This window comes from Brachionichthys hirsutus, chromosome 5 (assembly GCF_040956055.1).
Source record: "Brachionichthys hirsutus isolate HB-005 chromosome 5, CSIRO-AGI_Bhir_v1, whole genome shotgun sequence".
NCBI lineage: Eukaryota > Metazoa > Chordata > Actinopteri > Lophiiformes > Brachionichthyidae > Brachionichthys > Brachionichthys hirsutus.
This window is the reverse complement of record NC_090901.1, coordinates 14653332-14673225: the sequence shown is the minus strand read 5'-3', so window position 1 is coordinate 14673225 and position 19894 is coordinate 14653332. Positions and strand designations below refer to the sequence as shown.

At 50.8% G+C, this 19894-nt stretch overlaps 2 protein-coding genes across 2 annotated transcripts; one reads left to right on the top strand and one right to left on the bottom strand.

Annotated features, from left to right (window-relative positions):
- Positions 1-27: 27 nt before the first annotated feature.
- Positions 28-17501, bottom strand: vps9d1 (VPS9 domain containing 1). The gene is given in 16 exon segments (XM_068739137.1): positions 28-268; positions 605-714; positions 1187-1291; positions 3580-3664; positions 6269-6474; positions 8288-8417; positions 8558-8929; positions 9237-9376; positions 10277-10362; positions 10700-10787; positions 11253-11305; positions 11708-11770; positions 14175-14286; positions 14595-14977; positions 16280-16348; positions 17412-17501. Coding segments are annotated over 15 exon segments (2088 nt in total). The 3' UTR covers positions 28-268; positions 605-608.
- LOC137893575 (zinc finger protein 300-like) lies at positions 17500-19559 on the top strand. Its single transcript, XM_068738986.1, has 3 exons — positions 17500-17506; positions 18050-18217; positions 18377-19559. The coding sequence occupies exons 1-3, from the start codon at positions 17500-17502 to the stop codon at positions 19354-19356; spliced, it is 1155 nt and encodes a 384-aa protein (XP_068595087.1). The 3' UTR covers positions 19357-19559.
- The last annotated feature ends 335 nt before the right edge of the window (positions 19560-19894 follow it).

Below are 19894 nucleotides of genomic sequence, written 5' to 3'. Positions count from 1 at the left end.
CCCCCCCACTACACACAGCCCCCCCACCAGAGGACAGTCCCGGTAAGCAACGCAGCAATGCTTCACGGCGTGACAGCTCGTCCATCCAGGTGCCCGTAAAGCCCGTTGAGGCGCCGACTCAGCCAGAAACAACGAGTCCTCTGCAGGACGCAGAGCGAGTCCCCCCGGTCAACATGCAGCGTCGGACATGCGTCGGACATGCGTCGGATGACTTGCAGCAGGAAGGGCAGGAGCGCCTGTCAGGAGGCCTTCATGCGCCTGCAGCAGCCTGCAAGACAAGACAAGACACTCAAAAATGTCTTCGCTGTTTGGACACGTCTGGAGACACCAGCTGACCTTCAAAGCTGCAAGAGTAACTAGAACCCCAAGAGTAACTAGAACCCCTTAAGAGTAACTAGAACCCCAAGAGTAACTAGAACCCCTTAAGAGTAACTAGAACCCCTTAAGAGTAACTAGAACCCCAAGAGTAACTAGAACCCCTTAAGAGTAACTAGAACCCCTTAAGAGTAACTCTAGAATATTACTAATCGTTTCTACCCTCACTAGTTTCATGAATACCAACCACACACACACACACAGAGGAAGGGCCCAGACTTGAGCTCACCTTTTCACAGGTCTGCAGGAGGCGGAGCCGGTCCCGCGCGCAGAGACTGGACGTAGGCCAGGGCGCTCTGCATGGACGTGAGACAGTAGCCTTCCTCTCCCATCAGGAAGCTGGGAGGAGAGGACGCATCAGCTGATAGCAAGACATCCGGAAGACAACATGCTAAACATGCTAGTGGTCGCTTCCACCCATTTGGAGGGACTCGACCCTGCACAGCCCGGCACAAAGAGGGAAAGACGAAGACAGTGAGACGGGAGTCCCTGCTGTCTTCGGCCGGGACAGTGCGCTTAAATCTGTTTTGTGGACCAAGTTTCTGTCGTGAGGACGTTCATTTATGACGTCTTTATTTTATTCCTGCTTATGTGGATGACTGAGGGTCTCCAACAGCCGTCCGTCCATCCCCAACGCTGACGGCTGTCCCTCCCCTCCGTGTCCAACTACACAAACACACACACACACACACACAGGATGCTGGAGGATCTGAACCCAGCAGGCCTCCCAGACCGATCCAGCTCTCTCAATGGTGGACATTTGGATCCCATTATCGGCTCGTCCCCGTCCCCGTCCATGGTGTCCACTCACCCCTCATGAATGAACTCCTCCAGAGCAGCACATTCAGACACCAGCTGAGGACACTGGCAACGGAGCGCCACGAAGGACAGGATGGGCAGCAGGTCATCGGCGCCGCTGTCGGGAGGAGGAGGAGACGTTACCCGGGGGACAGAATGGAGACCCCAACGGGACGCGTGCAGAGATGGCAACGATGAGGCTTTTCCCCTTCCCTGAGCTCTGTTGGGGGGGGGGGTGGGGGGGTTGTTTATCAGGACTCTCACGCAGGGCTCGCCACTCGCTTGCTACGTCGCGTGAGACGCCTCGCTGCTGCCGTCCCCCGACTGACCCGGCCACACGCAACCGGATATTCTTGTCCTGCAGGTCCTTTAAGGTGTGGACAGGCTCATGCGTCCCCTGGAGCTGGACCGCCCACACGCAATCGAAACGCTGAATCACAATCTCCACTAATGTAAACAAACACACCCCCCCCCCCCCTCGCACGAACGCCGTCTCTGCATTCCAGAGACACGACGCAATCGTCCCACAGGCAGGAACGCTGGCGTTAGTGAGCTCTAATGAGAGCTCACGAAGCAGGCCGAGAGTGGACGGTGAGAAAGGACAGAAAGCAGCTGAAACGGACCAGCGGGGTGCCATGGCAACCGGCGGAGCAGCACAATGGAGGACAGGAACAAAACGAGGAGAACAAATGAGCCCCGAGTCGGTCACGGACAAAAGAGCTGCCAAAAACATGGAGACGCCGGTGAGAGAATAAACGAGGACAGAGACAGGGACAGACTCCAGAGACGCCTCCTCATCCACGTCGTGGCGGGACCGAAGGGTTTGTCCGCCGGTCATTAGGGGTGCAACGCTTCACTAAAACGTCACGTCGGATCGTCTTCGGGACAAAGAACAAACTGAAAATGCCCTCGTTTTTATAAACGCAAACAATAGAACTCGTATAAATAAATCAAAGCGAATTAATAATAAATTAGACTGAGTTTGTACAACAATTGTATTGTAACAATTTTAAAATCTAAATAAAATTATAAACAAACTAGAAAACGACAATCAGAGACTGCAGACCCCGCCTCCAAAAGACTCTTCAATCTTGTGAGACAGTAAACAGGGCTTCCGGATCAGAGGGGCCAAACCTGCTCTAGCTTGCTGCGCCGGAACGTACTACAAGACTCCTTCTGGACTCTTTTTCCCATCATGCCATTCGTGTCCCTCCCTCTTAAAGTGGCAGTTTACAGCACAGGCACGATTCCAGATGTAAAAATAATTCTAGAATCTGGATCCAGATCCGGATCAACGCCATTCTCGGGGAGGACCGAGCCACGGACAGAACCTTGCTTGTGTAAAAATTTCAAGTTGATTGGGTTCCTAGTTTTTGAGTTATGCGCTCGGACAGACAAGCAAACAGACAAACAGACAAACAAACAGACAGACAAACGCACCCAATTGCAATACCCTCGCCTCCCCTTCGGCGAGGGTAACAAGTTAAATCTGTAAACATTGAACGTTGTCCCGTGGTCAATGGTCCGACACTCAGAGGCGTCCGTGTGGAAACTCGCCCAGGACTTTAGTTCCGCGCGGACGAATCCGTGCTTTCACTTTCCAGGTTAAACAAAGTCTCTCTCTCTCGCTCTCCCCCTCTCTCTCCGTTTTATATTTGCAGCTGTAACATTTCTCTCTCAAACACACACGGAGCTGGACGGAGGCTGCAGACAGAAACGTCTCCACGTCAGAGCTCTTCGAGCTCTAATCTCTCTGATCACGTCACACTCAGCCCAATGCAAGGAGACAGAAATGGAGCAGCCATCGTGGATCCGGTGAGAAACTGGGACGCGGGCGGCTCATTAGACCGTCCAGAGAATGAAAACCGACGCCTGCTTTCAGGAGGAATGTCAACATGAAGCGTTTTGGGTTGAATCAATAATGTCTGACGCTCCGACCCGCTGAGCCGTCCCCTGGCTGGACATTAAAATGGAGTCATAGAAATTCAGCTCTTCCTGCCTCTCTCTCTTCAGTCCCATTTTGTAATCCGTTCCAAATCCAGACAAGACGACCCACTTTCAGGCCTGGCTAGGAACAGGCACCTCTAGGGGGCAACAGGCCCTCTAGGGGGCAACAGGCCCTCTAGGGGCCCCCGCTGTGGCAGGCTGAGCGGACGAGCCCCAAGATGACGTCCTTCGGGACAGTCTCTCCCACCGCGTCACCAGCATGGATTTAATAGAGAAACGGCTCCAGCTGAAGCCCCGTGACGTGTATTTTGGAGAAATTAACCCCCGACAGGTCTCATATATAATCTCGTAGTTCGTTTAACAGAACGGTCCTGTCCCAGGATTCAGGAAGCGCCGGCCAAAGCGCTCCAATAGAGCGACAGACGTAAAAGCACTTTGTGCGGCTCGTGGTTTACTCACATTGCAGCCGTTTTGGGCGTCGGGTTCCCCTCATGAAGACACCTGTAGTCCTCAGCACAGGCACAGATCAGCCGTAACGTCCGGACTGTAACATCAAACAGACACCAAGTTGGACATAGAGCTGCGGGACACAAAGGGACCATGTTCTAATCCCAATTTAAAAACAACTGCGATGTGAAAGGCCCCCAGAAGACAGACCGTTAGTTTATCCAAGTCAAAAGCATCCCATCATGAAGAACTGGCATCCCATCATCACCAACCAATGAGCCGACACCGTCTCCCAGTCCCAAGACCAGAGGACAGACGCACAGAACGTTAGCAGAGCGTCAGGAAGTCACAGACACTCACTCAGTGGACGACAGGAAGTCACAGACACTCATCTCAGTGGACGACAGGAAGTCACAGAGACACTCATCTCAGTGGACGACAGGAAGTCACAGACACCCATCTCAGTGGACGACAGGAAGTCAGAGAGACACTCATCTCAGAGGACGACCGGAAGTCACAGAGACACTCATCTCAGTGGACGACAGGAAGTCAGGGACACTCATCTCAGTGGACGACAGGAAGTCAGAGACACTCATCTCAGTGGACGACAGGAAGTCACAGAGACACTCATCTCAGTGGACGACAGGAAGTCACAGACACCCATCTCAGTGGACGACAGGAAGTCAGAGAGACACTCATCTCAGAGGACGACAGGAAGTCACAGAGACACTCATCTCAGTGGACGACAGGAAGTCAGAGACACTCATCTCAGTGGACGACAGGAAGTCAGGGACACTCATCTCAGCGGACGACAGGAAGTCAGAAACACTCATCTCAGCGGACGACAGGAAGTCAGAAACACTCATCTCAGAGGACGACAGGAAGTCAGAGACACTCATCTCAGAGGACGACAGGAAGTCAGAGACACTCATCTCAGTGGACGACAGGAAGTCACAGAGACACTCATCTCAGTGGACGACAGGAAGTCAGAGACACTCATCTCAGTGGACGACAGGAAGTCACAGAGACACTCATCTCAGTGGACGACAGGAAGTCACAGAGACACTCATCTCAGTGGACGACAGGAAGTCAGAGACACTCATCTCAGTGGACGACAGGAAGTCAGAGACACTCATCTCAGCGGACGACAGGAAGTCAGAGACACTCATCTCAGTGGACGACAGGAAGTCACAGAGACACTCATCTCAGTGGACGACAGGAAGTCAGAGACACTCATCTCAGTGGACGACAGGAAGTCACAGAGACACTCATCTCAGTGGACGACAGGAAGTCACAGAGACACTCGTCTCAGTGGACGACAGGAAGTCAGAGACACTCGTCTCAGTGGACAACAGGAAGTCACAGACACTCATCTCAGTGGACGACAGGAAGTCACAGAGACACTCATCTCAGTGGACGACAGGAAGTCACAGAGACACTCATCTCAGTGGACGACAGGAAGTCAGAGACACTCATCTCAGTGGACGACAGGAAGTCACAGAGACACTCATCTCAGTGGACGACAGGAAGTCACAGAGACACTCATCTCAGTGGATGACAGGAAGTCACAGAGACACTCATCTCAGTGGACAACAGGAAGTCACAGAGACACTCATCTCAGTGGACGACAGGAAGTCAGAGACACTCATCTCAGCGGACGACAGGAAGTCAGAGACACTCATCTCAGCGGACGACAGGAAGTCAGAGACACTCATCTCAGTGGACGACAGAAAGTCAGAGAGACACTCATCTCAGAGGACGACAGGAAGTCACAGAGACACTCATCTCAGTGGACGACAGGAAGTCAGGGACACTCATCTCAGCGGACGACAGGAAGTCAGAGACACTCATCTCAGCGGACGACAGGAAGTCAGAAACACTCATCTCAGAGGACGACAGGAAGTCAGAGACACTCATCTCAGCGGACGACAGGAAGTCAGAGACACTCATCTCAGTGGACGACAGGAAGTCACAGAGACACTCATCTCAGTGGACGACAGGAAGTCAGAGACACTCATCTCAGTGGACGACAGGAAGTCACAGAGACACTCATCTCAGTGGACGACAGGAAGTCACAGAGACACTCATCTCAGTGGACGACAGGAAGTCACAGAGACACTCATCTCAGTGGACGACAGGAAGTCAGAGACACTCATCTCAGTGGACGACAGGAAGTCACAGAGACACTCATCTCAGTGGACGACAGGAAGTCACAGAGACACTCATCTCAGTGGACGACAGGAAGTCACAGAGACACTCATCTCAGTGGACGACAGGAAGTCAGAGACACTCATCTCAGTGGACGACAGGAAGTCAGAGACACTCATCTCAGTGGACGACAGGAAGTCACAGAGACACTCATCTCAGTGGACGACAGGAAGTCACAGAGACACTCATCTCAGTGGACGACGGGAAGTCACAGAGTCACTCATCTCAGTGGACGACAGGAAGTCAGACACTCATCTCAGTGGACGACAGGAAGTCGGAGACACTGAATCCCCCCCAGTCGTGATAAATACACAAACAAGGAGGCTTTTTCGTGCCACATGAAGATAAAACCAACAAGTCGGAGCAGTCGTTCCTCAAATGCGTGGCTACAGATCTGGGGGTCCCGACTCTGGAGCAGGTCTTGAAGGATGCAGAATATGAAGAACACTTCTGCAGTCCCCTAGAATATGCTCGCTAAGGCCCGAAGGCTCACCCAGACAGTCCAGCTTCCTCTGTGGACAGCAATCTGCAAGGAGAAGCCTCAGCTCCTGGACAGCAGACTCGTAGGGGTAGGAACCTTGTAGTGCGCCAGGGTGTTGAGGGAACAGTTTCAAGGGAACACCAAGATCTCCCGGGGAAACGTCCTGAAACAGCTTCATACTCGTCTCCAAGGCCGCCTCCCTTTCTCTGTGGACTTTCCTGTGGACGACAGACACAGGAATCGTGGGAAACGTAGTGCCACTCCAGTTGCTGTTAGTAATTTATTTCCGGGTGCAGCTTCACAGTGAAATGTATTTGCTCCATCTTAATCATCTCCGTTTGTGGAGCTCTTATTTTTGCGTCTCCATTCGCGACACCAGCACAGAGACGGAAGGCGTGACCTTCTCATGTTGGGGTCAACCTGGGGGGGGGGGGGGGCTGCAGTCGTCACAGATCCTAACTGGATCTACACCGTCCACATGGTGATCTGGATCAGCACCAGAAGGTTCTAGATTGTTCTCAGTATCTTTATACACCAACCATGAAACGTCAAAGTTTATTTTTAACTGATTCTTGGATCCATAAATGGGTTTAATGTTTAAATGTAATATTTGTTCCTGACCTCATTCTGGATCAGATCCAGATAAGATGCATAACAATATTTGTCGGACCTTATATCACTTCTTAAAACTTTGTTTTCCCTGTTATGAGGCAGAACTTCCCCTTGGGTACATCGAGTACGACACTGAGATGACAGCGCATGCATGCGAAGCGCCCTGCAGCACAGCGGCAGGCATGTACAGAGTGTGTGTGTGTGTGGGGGGGGGGGGGGGGTGAACACTCCCTGCTCACACAATAGCAGCAGCGTTCCAAGCGTGCGGTGGAATGGCGTAAACACGCTCCCGTTTGGCGTTCCGGCGGAGGAGTCCGGGTTCTGCGTGACCCGCCCGACTTCATTGTGTTTACTGCGTGCGGTCTTTTCCCAGAAGTCTCAGGAAGGCGGGTCCGAAGGTTCACCACAGAGGCACCAACACTTCACAGATAAGCTGAACGGCCTCTGGACTCAGACTGTCAGGAACACTCCCGTCAGCGTGTGAGGTGTCCCAATACATTTGTCCACATTATAAACTTAGAGTAGCACTGCCACACGCTGGTCAATGAGAGACATTGACCCTTTTGAATTTGGAGGAAGCAAATCAACGTTTAAATGTGTGAACGTTGCGTTTCAGGGAATAAAAACTGACCCACAATGCACTTGAATTCATTTCAATCAAAACAGCCGACTCCTGATTTGACTTGCTTGTAACGGTTCCGGTTCCGTTCCATTTTGTTCACGAGCAGCAACAGGATTGTATTTGAGTATTCCTACAAAACTAAAAACATGCCTTTAAGAACGTTTCCCCGTCAATGAGAAAACGGTTTTCTTTGCATTTGTGTTCCAAATTAATTTCTCCCTGTGCTCCAAGACGACTTGTTAGTGAGGAATCCCACCTCTGGGAGGGCTGCCGAGTCTTTGGGAGACACGTCGCAGACAAAAACAATTAGAGACAGACAGAACAGAAATGGGAATTCTGCTGACTCCTCTACCCGAACCGCAGGGCGACACAAACATCGAACAGACGTCCTTTGTCAGCGCCATTCCAGATACGGGTCTCGAGTCTGTCAGCAGCTTACAGCCAATAGTCAAGAGGCTTCTATTTTTATTACCTCGTTTTCCCCCAGATAACAGCAATATTTTAATTGCTGTATACCTATAAACACTGGTAACTGGCTTCAACTATACCCGTTACACCACTAAATGGCAGTCAACACCACAAACAGCTACTGCTTCACCGAGCAGTCGAACTCGCCGTCTTGCTGCGTGGCGAGTTGGTCAGAGCGGAGCGACTTTATACTCGAACGCAGGTCTTCCTTTACCGGAAGGCCCAACTTCCCCATTTGTACTGAGAAAAATTCCATTTTGGAGAAAACATTTTAAAGTCTTCAGAACTTTAAAGTATCCTTCAGCTTGTGAGATTTTAGGCTGCAGTACCTGAAAAGAGCCACCAGGGCGCGCCACAGGGGTGTGAAGAAGGCTTCCTCTATGCTTGCGAGGCAAAGGTCTTTAGAGTTGGCCGTGTTCAAACACTCGAAGGACAACAGACACATCGACAGAAGCTGATCTGAAACAAAGAAGCACACGAAACGCAAATCAAAGCCGACCGCAAATCAAAGCCGACTGCAAATCAAAGCCGACGGCGTGCAAAGTGCAGCCTCAGGCCGACTGCGGCTGCAAACGCCTTTTCTCCGTCGCCATGCTCACCAATTGCAATGTGAATGTCCTTGACAATGGTCTTGAGATGTTCTGACAGTGCTCTGATCTCCAGCTCCTGGACGCTTCCCTCATCCTGCTCTGCCAGCATCAAGGGGTCACAGGTCAACGCCAGCTCGGTGCCCATGTCATCGGCGCTGCTACGGGGGGGTGGCCAGTGAAACTGGGTCAGGAACTCCTCCAGGTCTTCAAAGGAGTTCTCCCGATCCACCGACGCCTGTGCAGAAGGCTCCTCCCCTTCCTCATCGTCGTCATCGTGAGAGTGCAGCTCGTGAGAGGGGGAGGGGGAGGGGCCGGGGCTGAGGCTGAGGCTGTAGCCACTCACACTGCCCTCTGCTGGTCTGGTCGGCTTCCTCTGAACACCTGTGTGACCAAACACAACCGGACATCAGAGACAAGGTCAGGGAGTTGATCAGAGGGACACAAACCGCTACTGGACAGGTTGTCATGACAACTCCTGCCATGAAGGAATCCCAGTGGGTTTGGGAATGTTCAAAATGTCTGCTTTTCCAAATGAAACCTCAAAACAGTCATTTATTTACAGGCCATTATAATAATAATTAGCCATAAGCGGATGAAATGAAAAACAAGCGTACACTCGGATCAATGAGGCTGAAGAGCTCTAATTTCTGCTCTAGTATCAAAAGCAGAGCTTTCCGGATGAACGTACCCGGGGGGGGGAGGCTGTGAGGCGGCCGCAGCGGGGGGGCAGGACTCTGGGGGAGGCTTTTACTGACGATGGGGTAGAGCTTGTTGTAAAGCCGGTACTGGTGTCTCCTTAACAGCTTCACCACTGGATGATCAGAGCGGCTGAGGAGACACGCGCGCGCGCGCGCACACACACACGCACACACACACACACACACACACACACACACGCACACACACACGCACGTCTAGTTCAACCTGGACACGTCCAGCCTTTCCTTTCTTTGGCTTAAATAATGCAGAACAAGGAAGACTAAACGTCTCCGGAATGATCCAGACAAACAGAACCGCGCTTTGTTGACGGACCGAGAGACGAGGACGACCGAATGGACCCGTGGAAGACGTCGACTGTAACATCACAGCGTTCCAAACACAACCCAGGCTCGTTTCAAACAGTGAATTAAACGCCACAATCGAGTTAACGTGTTAAATGATTACAGATGAAGAGAGTCAAAAGATATTCTGCAGCGCAAAGACAGCTAGCGGCGGGCCAGATCCAACTCAAAGCCCCAACCTCAGCGCAGAAACAGTCCCACCTACCCACCTACCCCCCCCCCCCCCCACCTACCCACCTACCCACCTACCCACCCACCCGGGTAACAGGTTTGATTTGATGTGAACCAAGCTCTGATTTCGATCGTACAGGGACCGGACTCCATAATCCTGAAGCCCCCCCCCCCTACAAGATACTACGAGGGACGCGGTCGAAAGCCCTTCTTGAAAAGGGGAACCACCAAACCAGAGGCACTGTCCCCGAAGGACACGCCATATTACGGAGACATGTCACGCAGGACAGTCCCTGCACGTCCAGAGACGTAAGACACTCGGGGAGAATCTCATCCGGCCCCGGTGGAGTCACCGAGGAGCCCCCCCCCCCCCCCCCCCGAGGAGCTCGTCAACCTCAGCGACTTCAGCCCGGACGATGGACGAGTCCAGCTCTGCGCCCTCTACAGGAGACACGGTAACCGGATCGAGGACCAACCAGACGCCGCCGTCGGTCACCTGAGCAGGCAGGAGATCAGCCCCGACAGCAAAGCGGCGTCACCGGGATTCTTCTTGATGTTGGCCTTCCACAGTTTAGGCCACTCCTACAGAGAAAGGGAAATACGCCGTTGACTTATCGACAGCTCGACTTGATTTGTTAACTCAAGTTGATCAACTCTCAGATTTGTTTTCTCTGCTTGTGAGAACACGTTTAATTAGAAGCTACCAACGAGCAGCGCCGGTAGCGCTCGGCGCTCCGTACAGTCGTCCCTCGCTACGTCGCGCTTCGCTTTCCACGGCGTTCACATTTTTTTTTATCAAAGCACGCATTACAACACAAAAAACACGCACACAACGTAGAACACAGTACCGGTACACCCAGCAGCAACGAGGGACGACTGTAATCCCGTTTCTACGGAGCTAGATTAATCCCAGACTTGCATGATCCTGCTCGTATTCCAGCACGTTGGCGTAGAGGCGCCGCTGCTCCTGCTCCTGCTCAGTCATCGTGCCCGAGGCTGCAAATCTCCTGCAACGACAAACGCACCATCACAGCGTCCAGTCGCACACCCCCACCCCCACCCCCACCCCCAAAGGCACACCGGCGCTCCCAGCCCCGGAACCTACGACGTGACGGGGTTGATAACATGCAGACCCGTTTTCATGGTTGAATCTGAATGGACCCTTCTATTACAGTAATAATTAGTACATCCTGTAATTCTCCCTGATCCGGATCCACTTGGAGGGGGAACATTACGAGTTTCCCTTGCCTTGGCATTTATATTTTCGTTGGCTTGGCCCCATTTTATACTAAACTATGTTTCACAATATTGAAGCGTGATCCAGAATCCATACCTGAATGCAGAATAATCTGTAATCTGCCAAAAGGTTTCATCAAAACAAAACTTTGACACACTTGCTGTGAAACTCTGGGATCTACTGGATCACTCCCAGCGTTCAACGTCTCCTGGAAGGTCAGAGAAGCGTAACGTACCGGTTAGCCTCTTCCTGCAGTCTTAATCTTCTTTCCTCCATCTTTCGCTGGAGCTAATGTTGCAAGAAACTTTAAGGAAAGTTCCATTCCTTATTAAAAACATAAACAGATTTCATCCTGCAAATATCAAATCTATGAAACGCTCGGCGCCCGATGAGGACAAGGGTTCAGAACGGACACCGAGCAGTTCCTACGTTACGGTGCGACCCCGTTATCCGGGGGCTAACCTCGACGCTTGCTGAATACTTCCTGAGACCTGCCAGGCCCTTCTCTGCACACGCCTCAGCACCCTTAGCTTTCCACTTAGCCACGGTGCTCCCCTTAGCTATCTCCCATTAGCCACGGTGCTCCCCTTAGCTTTCCCCTTAGCTTTCCCCTTAGCTTTCCCCTTAGCTTTCCCCTTAGCCACGGTGCACAGCAGGTTCAGCTCCCGGCATGAGACACGGGAAGGATACAGCATCCTGTCTGGCCTGGGCTATGATGAGGTTCTCCATCATCTGCCTCTGGAGAGACAGCGTCTGCATCGGGGAGACAAAAGGAAATTAAACACGTGCCTTTACAAGAAATCCATTTAACCTCGTTACCAACAGGACGATGGAAATCATCTTCCTGGGAGGCACGACCAGCAGAGTGACGCTTACAGAGAGGAAGTTCTAAAACCTACCGAGGTCCTAAATGGTTCTCACCCCACAAGAACAGACAACCCGCATCAAGAAAGGCCCAAAGTCGAACCAATCAGCATCCGGATTAACACACAATGCAGCGTGGAGACAGCGTGGAGACAGCGTGGAGACAGCGAGTCTCTGTGGGTCCTGTCCCGGTCCTCGACGAGACCAGAGCGTCCCTCTCTGGGTCGAGGTCCGATTAGAACTTTACCTTTAAGAACGCCTTTAGTTTTCTCCAGTGGACACGGAGCTCCGCGGGACGGCGAAACATTTTGGGCATCTAAACGAGTCCACGCGAAGAAACACACCAGTGACAGAGGGTTAGCTCGTTAGCGTCGCTATGGGAACGGAACTAAGGGAAGACAGTCTCACCATATATGGGTTTCCTGCGTGAAGGTGTGTTTCAGCAGGGAGACGCGTGGAAAAGCCGCTCAGCTGAGACGCGCTCTGGCCTTAAATAGGCCAGCCCACAGACCCGCCCACCAGCGCGGCAGGACACGCGACCGGAAATCAGGACTCCACAAAATAAAAGCACAGCCGGCGCGCCGACAACTCCCCCAGCCCACAGACCCGCCCATCAGCGCGGCAACACACGCGACCGGAAATCAGGACTCCACAAAATAAAAGCACAGCCGGCGCTCCGACAACTCCCCCCAGCCCACAGACCCGCCCATCAGCGCGGCAACACACGCGACCGGAAATCAGGACTCCACAAAATAAAAGCACAGCCGGCGCGCCGACAACTCCGCAGTCAATAAACCAGAAAATAGATTCTAAGCTACGTCCATTTAAAAACACAACTTTGGGATCAGATAATTGATTGTTGCATCACTGCACCAACGACATATTAGACGTGCCTCATGCTAAATTAAGTTGTTCCCATGGAAACCCAGCCCTAGCGTTTAGAATCATGTGCTCATCAGCAGCAGTTTAAGTTAGCAGCAAAAACTGGATATATCAGAATCTATTTTTTCTATTTGAATGATTTTCAGTCACATAATGGTCGTCCAAATCCTTCCAACGAAAGGTTGTGACGGTCTGGAAATGTCCGTTTGATTGGCCTATAATTATCTGTCATGATGTGTCACATGAGCGCATAACCGAGAGTCAGCTGAAGATAGCAGATCCCCCGACGGAAACAAATTGCATAAGCAATGTAAAATCAATGCGTAGTCCACATCAGGAGTCCTCCGACATCGCATCAACACTTCCGAGGCCAAAAGTCCACCTCAACATATTTCCATGAAATCCTTTGAAGATATTTAACAAACAAACGAGGGCAATTTTATAAAAAAAATGACATAAGAGAAAAGGTTTTTGCTCACAACTTACTCACATATTTTAGAACCAGTGTAGAAACACACTAACATTTGGTGTTTAAACATTCACAGATGCTGAATTAATTTGTATATTCTCTTAACAATGCAGCTTCATAGGTAGCACGGTTAGCAGGAGCTATCGTAGCACAGGCAGCGTCTCCGTGGAGACGGTCCCAAGCCCGGATCAATGCAGACGGCAGGAATGGAATCCGGTGTAAAACCGAACATGAAATCAAGCTTAAATATGAAAGTCAGATCGAATACATACAATACTTCAGACGGACAGCCAATCATTTATCTTCTCAACCACTTTGTCCGTTAGCGGGTCGAGCTGGAGCCCATCCCAGCAGTCAACGAGAGGCAGGGTACACCCTGGACAAGCCGCCAGTTCATCGCAGGGCCACACACAGACAGACAATCATTCAGACACTCACACCTACGGGCAGCATGGGGACAAATGCCAAATCACCCCACCAACAGCGCCGTGTGGAGGGGTGGACGTCAGTGTGGGGTGTCCAACATATGGCACTCGCAAATGTAGTAAACAAAGGAAGGATGAGTGGGACAATCTGCTGCCATCTACCAGGGTGGCGGGACAGGGTGATGGGACAGGGTGATGGGACAGGGTGGCGGGACAGGGTGGCGGGACAGGGTGGCGGGACAGGGTGATGGGACAGGGTGGCGGGACAGGGTGGCGGGACAGGGTGGTGGGACAGGGTGGCGGGACAGGGTGATAGGACAGGGTGATGGGACAGGGTGATGGGACAGGGTGGCGGGACAGGGTGACGGGACAGGGTGGTGGGACAGGGTGACGGGACAGGGTGACGGGACAGGGTGGCGGGACAGGGTGGTAGGACAGGGTGGCGGGACAGGGTGGCGGGACAGGGTGGCGGGACATGCGAGGACATCTCTTCCAGACAATGGTCACACACACGTACCAGAGACGTCTTTTGGTAGGCTTGACCAGGTGCGAGTCTTGCCAGACGAGCTTCGTAATTGGCTTTCAACTTCTGGTTCAAGCGTGAAGCTTCTTCGATGGGCGTCGGCTCCCTGAAACACACACGACGCACAAAACGCTGCTTCAGGTCAAATGTCAAGAGGACAATCTCTCCTTCCTAATAATAATAATAATAATAATGATAATAATAATAATAATAATGCGTTGGTTTTATGTCGCGCTGTTCCTGACAGTCGAAGGCGCTTTACTTACATTGCGCATTATTCATTCACTCCATACTTAAAGAAATATTCTTATGCATAAAGGAGACTGAGGATGAAACTGAGAAGGAAACGAGAAGCTGGAGCTCTGCTCTCCCCGCGGTGGTGCACAATATTTAGACACGAGAAGCGTCCAGTACTGTCTGCTTGTGTCCCGCGATCCCGCCGTTTGTATTCTCTGGAAGATGTCTGGAGGCAGAAAGGAGGAGCGCCCCCCAGCACCGCGGTGGCCGGTCTTTGTGGGGCCGGTTGCCTGAGGCCCCCGGGCAACGGGAGCATCTGAGGAGGGTTCCGGACACAGAGCAGAAAGGTCCTGATCCCTCGTCGAGCAGTCGTTTAACGGTTAATAAAAGCTCTTCTACATGGGGAGGAGTCATTCACCAGTCTTTCCTCCTGTGACGGCTGAGAGGACAGCAGGAGCGTCGCTGGCGTTCCCGACAAATGACTTGGCCCGCTCCAGACACTGCTCAGCCAGCCTCAACATCCGCGCCACCTCCACCGACTCCGGCTCCGACTCCGGCTCCTCTGAGGGAGGAGAGAGAGGACAGCCGGGAGAGGTTTGCTAATAATCACAGCATCAGAGATGCGGTTCCACTGCGCCAACAATCAGCTTCTGTAGCGGTTAGACTCCCGAAGGACACTCTGGACCACCGTTGGGTAACGTTTCTGGAGTGTGCAGCTCATCGTGCCGTTGGTCCATCGTCTCACCCACCTGATAGGAGCCTAGCCCTGCTTCCACTGGGCAGGAAGCAAAGTACGGCCTGGACGACTAATTACCGCCGCCGAGCCGGGGGCTGTCTGTCTGTCTGTCTGTTAGCAAGATAACTCAAAAGGTTCTGGACGGATCGGGATGGAATTTTCAGGAAACGTTGGGAATGTTTCCAGAAACTTGTGATTACATTTCCGTGACGATCCAGAAGAGATCCTGGATTCTGGATCACTTTGAAATCTTTGTTAGCATTGCGGTCAATGGAGCGTCAATATTCGTTCCTCAATATCTCGGCTGATTATTGACAGATGTTTATGGAATTTGACAGTCATGTAGGGTGGGGGGGGGGGGGGCTCTATCTCACCACCAAATTTCATCTGGATCAGATCCGGAATGTTTGGAAAAAACATTACGTTTTAACATTAAACCCATTTATGGATTCAAGAATCAGTTAAAAATAAACATCAGCTCTGATTCACTTTGACTTTTCATGTTGGTGTTTAAAGATACCGAGACCAATCTAGAACCCTCTGGTGCTGATCCAGATCACCGTGTGGACGGTGTAGATCCAGTTAGGAGGGGAACGAGCTGCTTGGGGGAGGTCTGTGCTCTCTGACTGATTTTTTTATTTAATTGTAAATCATGACAAATGATCTCACTGAGCCAATCAGATCTCCGCATTCTAATAAGCATTGAATTGGAGGGTGAGATATAAACACACCAAGGAGAAGAAGACAAGAAAGTAATCAAAATGATCATAGAGAAAAATCAATAGAGTCCCCGGTGAGAGCCAATCAGTGTCGGGATTTCTACCTCAATTCTTATTCATGATTGATCCTATATGTTTTTATAAATTTGTTTTTAAAAGTACCTCAAACCTTCTCTGTCGTCGTCTGAATCATCGAGGAACCAAACCTTGTTTTTTTTGACAGGACATACTTTGAAAAATGTTGCATTTCTTGGACAATTCTGAAACATCACTGCGTCTCAGACAAATATCTGGCATCCTTTTGGGACAACTCGGTATCTACAGCTGGGCAAACAGACAAAAGAAGTCGCACAGCAGTTTATCCTCAGTCACGCTGCATGCTGAAGAGCTTACATACTGGCTGAGGCCGAGCCCGCGGCCTCCAGGAGCGCGCCTGATATGAAGTTGATGGTTCGTAGGTATTCACAGTAAGCGTCCTGCGGAGACACAACAAACGGGTGGTGTCCTGTTAGGCAGCGAGAATGAATACGTTCATGGTAAACAGGGAGGCGGGGCAGTACTCAGATGTTACAGTAAAAGCCAGTACTCAGATGTTACAGTAAAAGCCAGTACTCAGATGTTACAGTAAAAGCCAGTACTCAGATGTTACAGTAAAAGCCAGTACTCAGATGTGACAGTAAAAGCCAGTACTCAGATGTGACAGTAAAAGCCAGTACTCAGATGTGACAGTAAAAGCCAGTACTCAGATGTTACAGTAAAAGCCAGTACTCAGATGTTACAGTAAAAGCCATTCATGCGAAATCTGATCCGATGAGCGCTTTAAAGGAACACGGGATTACTTTTGAGTTAATATACTGATAAGTCTCTCTTTAAGAATAGATAAAATATCTTAGGAGTCACTGAGCTGTCCCTGAACTTAATGGTCGTGTAACTCTGAAGGTTTGAATTTGTCTTGGGTTCTGTGTTGCTATTTCAACATTTATATTCTATCATTTATCTTTCCAGTTCTTTATTTACTTTTCAGTACTTGGGAAGTCCATCGATCGATCCATCTATGCATGTTCCTCGAATCTGCGCTGAATAAATTAACCATCTCTCAAGTGAATTCATATTAACCATGAATAAACTGTTCATATTAACCCTTTACTCATCCTGTCTCAGTGGGAAGACTGACAGGATCCGAGGCGGATCAGCTGTTAGCACGCTGCTAGCTGGAGCCTCCGTTAGATCATGAGCATCAGAGGCGTTGCCTATCTGGTGTATTTACGTGCTGAAGTGACAGGAGAGCTAGCACCCTAGCTAGCAGCCTAGCGAAGTGACAGGAGAGCTAGCACCCTAGCTAGCACCCTAGCGAAGTGACAGGAGAGCTAGCACCCTAGCTAGCACCCTAGCTAGCACCCTAGCGAAGTGACAGGAGAGCTAGCACCCTAGCTAGCACCCTAGCGAAGTGACAGGAGAGCTAGCACCCTATCTAGCACCCTAGCTAGCATCCTGTTGTTTACCTCTCTCACCGGTATAAACTCTCGTTTTGTCGCGTACCTTGTGTTTGTTGCCTCCGTCCAGCTGTATCGCTGCTTTGGCCATTTTCATGGCGTTTTGAAGGGGCTTCGTCCCGTCGGATGCAGCCATGGTCAGTTAGTCCGGATGAAATGTTTCAAACTCTAGTACGGTGAAGGCTTAGTGATGAGACGCGAAGAAAATCGCAGCCTTTACGTCCTGAGAACGTTTTACTATTGTGACGCCTCGGGGGTCTCTCCTCTGTCCCTGATTGGCTTGACATGACGCTGACGTATTACATCAGACGCAGCGGAGGCCTCGTGGCTCTCCTCTGTCCCTGATTGGCTTGACATGACGCTGACGTATTACGTCAGACGCAGCGGAGGCCTCGGGGCTCTTGTCTGTCCCTGATTGGCTTGACATGACGGTGACGTATTACGTCAGACGCAGAGTAGGGCATTGGTCACCCCGCCATCCTGTTAGCCGAAAGTGAAAAACAACAACAATACGTTAGCGTAGTTTGCTGGCACGACGGTCGGAGGAGGAACTTCGATAGAGCAAACTAGATTTTTCGCAGTTTACTGTTGCCTTCGTTTCATTGAAACTAATGAAGCTAGCTTAGCTAGCTATCGGGGAACCAGACGCGCCGTAGCATCAGTGCGACTCCTGATGAGATTTAGCGCAAATGGCCGAAGCTCGACCCCTGAAGGCTTTGGTCCAGCAGCGACTAGCTGCGGCCGCGGAAGACATTTTCGAGCTGTTTGAAAGGACCATCGCAGAATATGAGCAGCAGCTCGGCCGACAACGAAAACGGCTGGACAAGCAGCAAGTTCGGTCACACCGAGCAGGTTCGGTTCGCCGTGGTCGGTACATGCTAATAAAATATGTGTCTAATATTTCTTGAGGTACATCCAATTAATGTTTGATAAAAAATAATGTAGTTCTAAGAAAGGTTTGTCGGTGATTTGGATGTCAGCTTTGTGTTTGTATTTCTTTATTTTTTGAAGGCATCAAGCTGCTGTTGGTGAATAATGAAGAGGATCGGGAACGGAGCGCCAGCCCGGCCCAGGAGGACTCACAAGAGCTGCCCCGCATCAAGGAGGAGCACGGGGAGCTCTGGACCAGCCGGGAGGAACACGCGACCCACGGGCCGGATGAGGCAGGCGTCACCGAGTTCACATTCCATTCTGTCCTTGTGAAGAGCGAAGGAGACGATGAAGAGGAAGCTCAGTCCTCACAAGTTTACCAGACCGAAGAGGTGAAAACGGAAGCTGACTGGGTAGGACCGGATCCAGACAGGAAGATTGATCCAGGTAGCCATTTACAATCAGAGACTGAACGTGAGCCTCAGTCAGGTTTACCCCGTCTGAGAAACGATAGCGTAGCTGAGTGTCTCACTGGGAAAGCACCAGATGCTTCCTCTGAGCGCTCCACGAGTTATCCTCAGGAGCAAAGTGCAGTCCAAGCGGAGGCGGATGCATTTAGTTGCTCAGTTTGTGGTAAAAAATACAACTGGAAGAAATCCTTAAATGCTCACATGCGGCTTCATTCGGAAGGAAAAGGTTTCAGCTGCCCGTTCTGTAGAAAGACGTTTCCATTTAAAGGACATGTCGTGACGCACATGAGAGTTCATACAGGGGAGAAACCGTTTAGCTGTTCATTGTGTGGCAGAAGGTTTACTCAAAAAGGAAGTCTGAGAGGACATATGAGGATCCACACGGGGGAGAAACCCTCCGGCTGTTCGGTGTGCGGCAAAAAGTTTGGCAAAAGAGGCAATCTCAGAGAGCACATGAAAATCCATACGAGGGAGAAAGCCTTCAGCTGTTCAGTGTGTGGGAAAAACTTCGGTGTCAGCTCCAATCTGAGACAGCACACGAGGACCCACTCGGGGGAGAAACCATTTGGTTGCAGCGTTTGTGAGAAGAGTTTCACTCGGCTGGCCCACATGAAGAAACACAAGTGCGTCGGTGAGAGCAGTGGAAGCTAGGAGCCGGAGCCGCGCTCACCGACGCGGCTTCTTCCAACGGCGCCGAAGAATCACCTTATTACAGACGGATATATTCCTGGACTCCTTTTCTCCTTCTGTTCTCCAGACAACAAAGCGCCGGGTCCTGAGAAGGAATCCAGCGTTAAACTGGTGCCCTTCAAACGTCACTATTACAGCTCCAACACTGATTTATCTAGAAAGAAAGTCACTTAGTTCAGTGAACATGTTTAAATAGTGAAAAACAGATCATTTATAAGTTATTCTGTTTGTGTTGGCACTTTGGACCTGAGTGTGCATAAAGTGGCTCGCGTGATGCTAAAGGTTTACGGTTTAACTCCTTCAGCCGCCTCAGGAATCACAAATCTAGAAACTCCATGAATGTTGCTTTACTCTTTATTTAGCCTGTTAGCTGTTAGCCTGTTAGCTTTTTAGCTGTTAGCTGTTGTTCATGTATTAGACTCATAACATTTGTATAATAAAACTATACATTAATCTCAGTGACTCCACTCAGAGCTATTGATCAGTGACACGACTCAGA

What these genes read in the sequence shown, in the direction of transcription:
- LOC137893575 (XM_068738986.1), top strand. An exon ending in AGTTCGGTCACACCGAGCAG is followed by an intron (nt 18,218 to 18,376) that starts GTTCGGTTCGCC and finishes TATTTTTTGAAG; the next exon opens with GCATCAAGCTGCTGTTGGTG.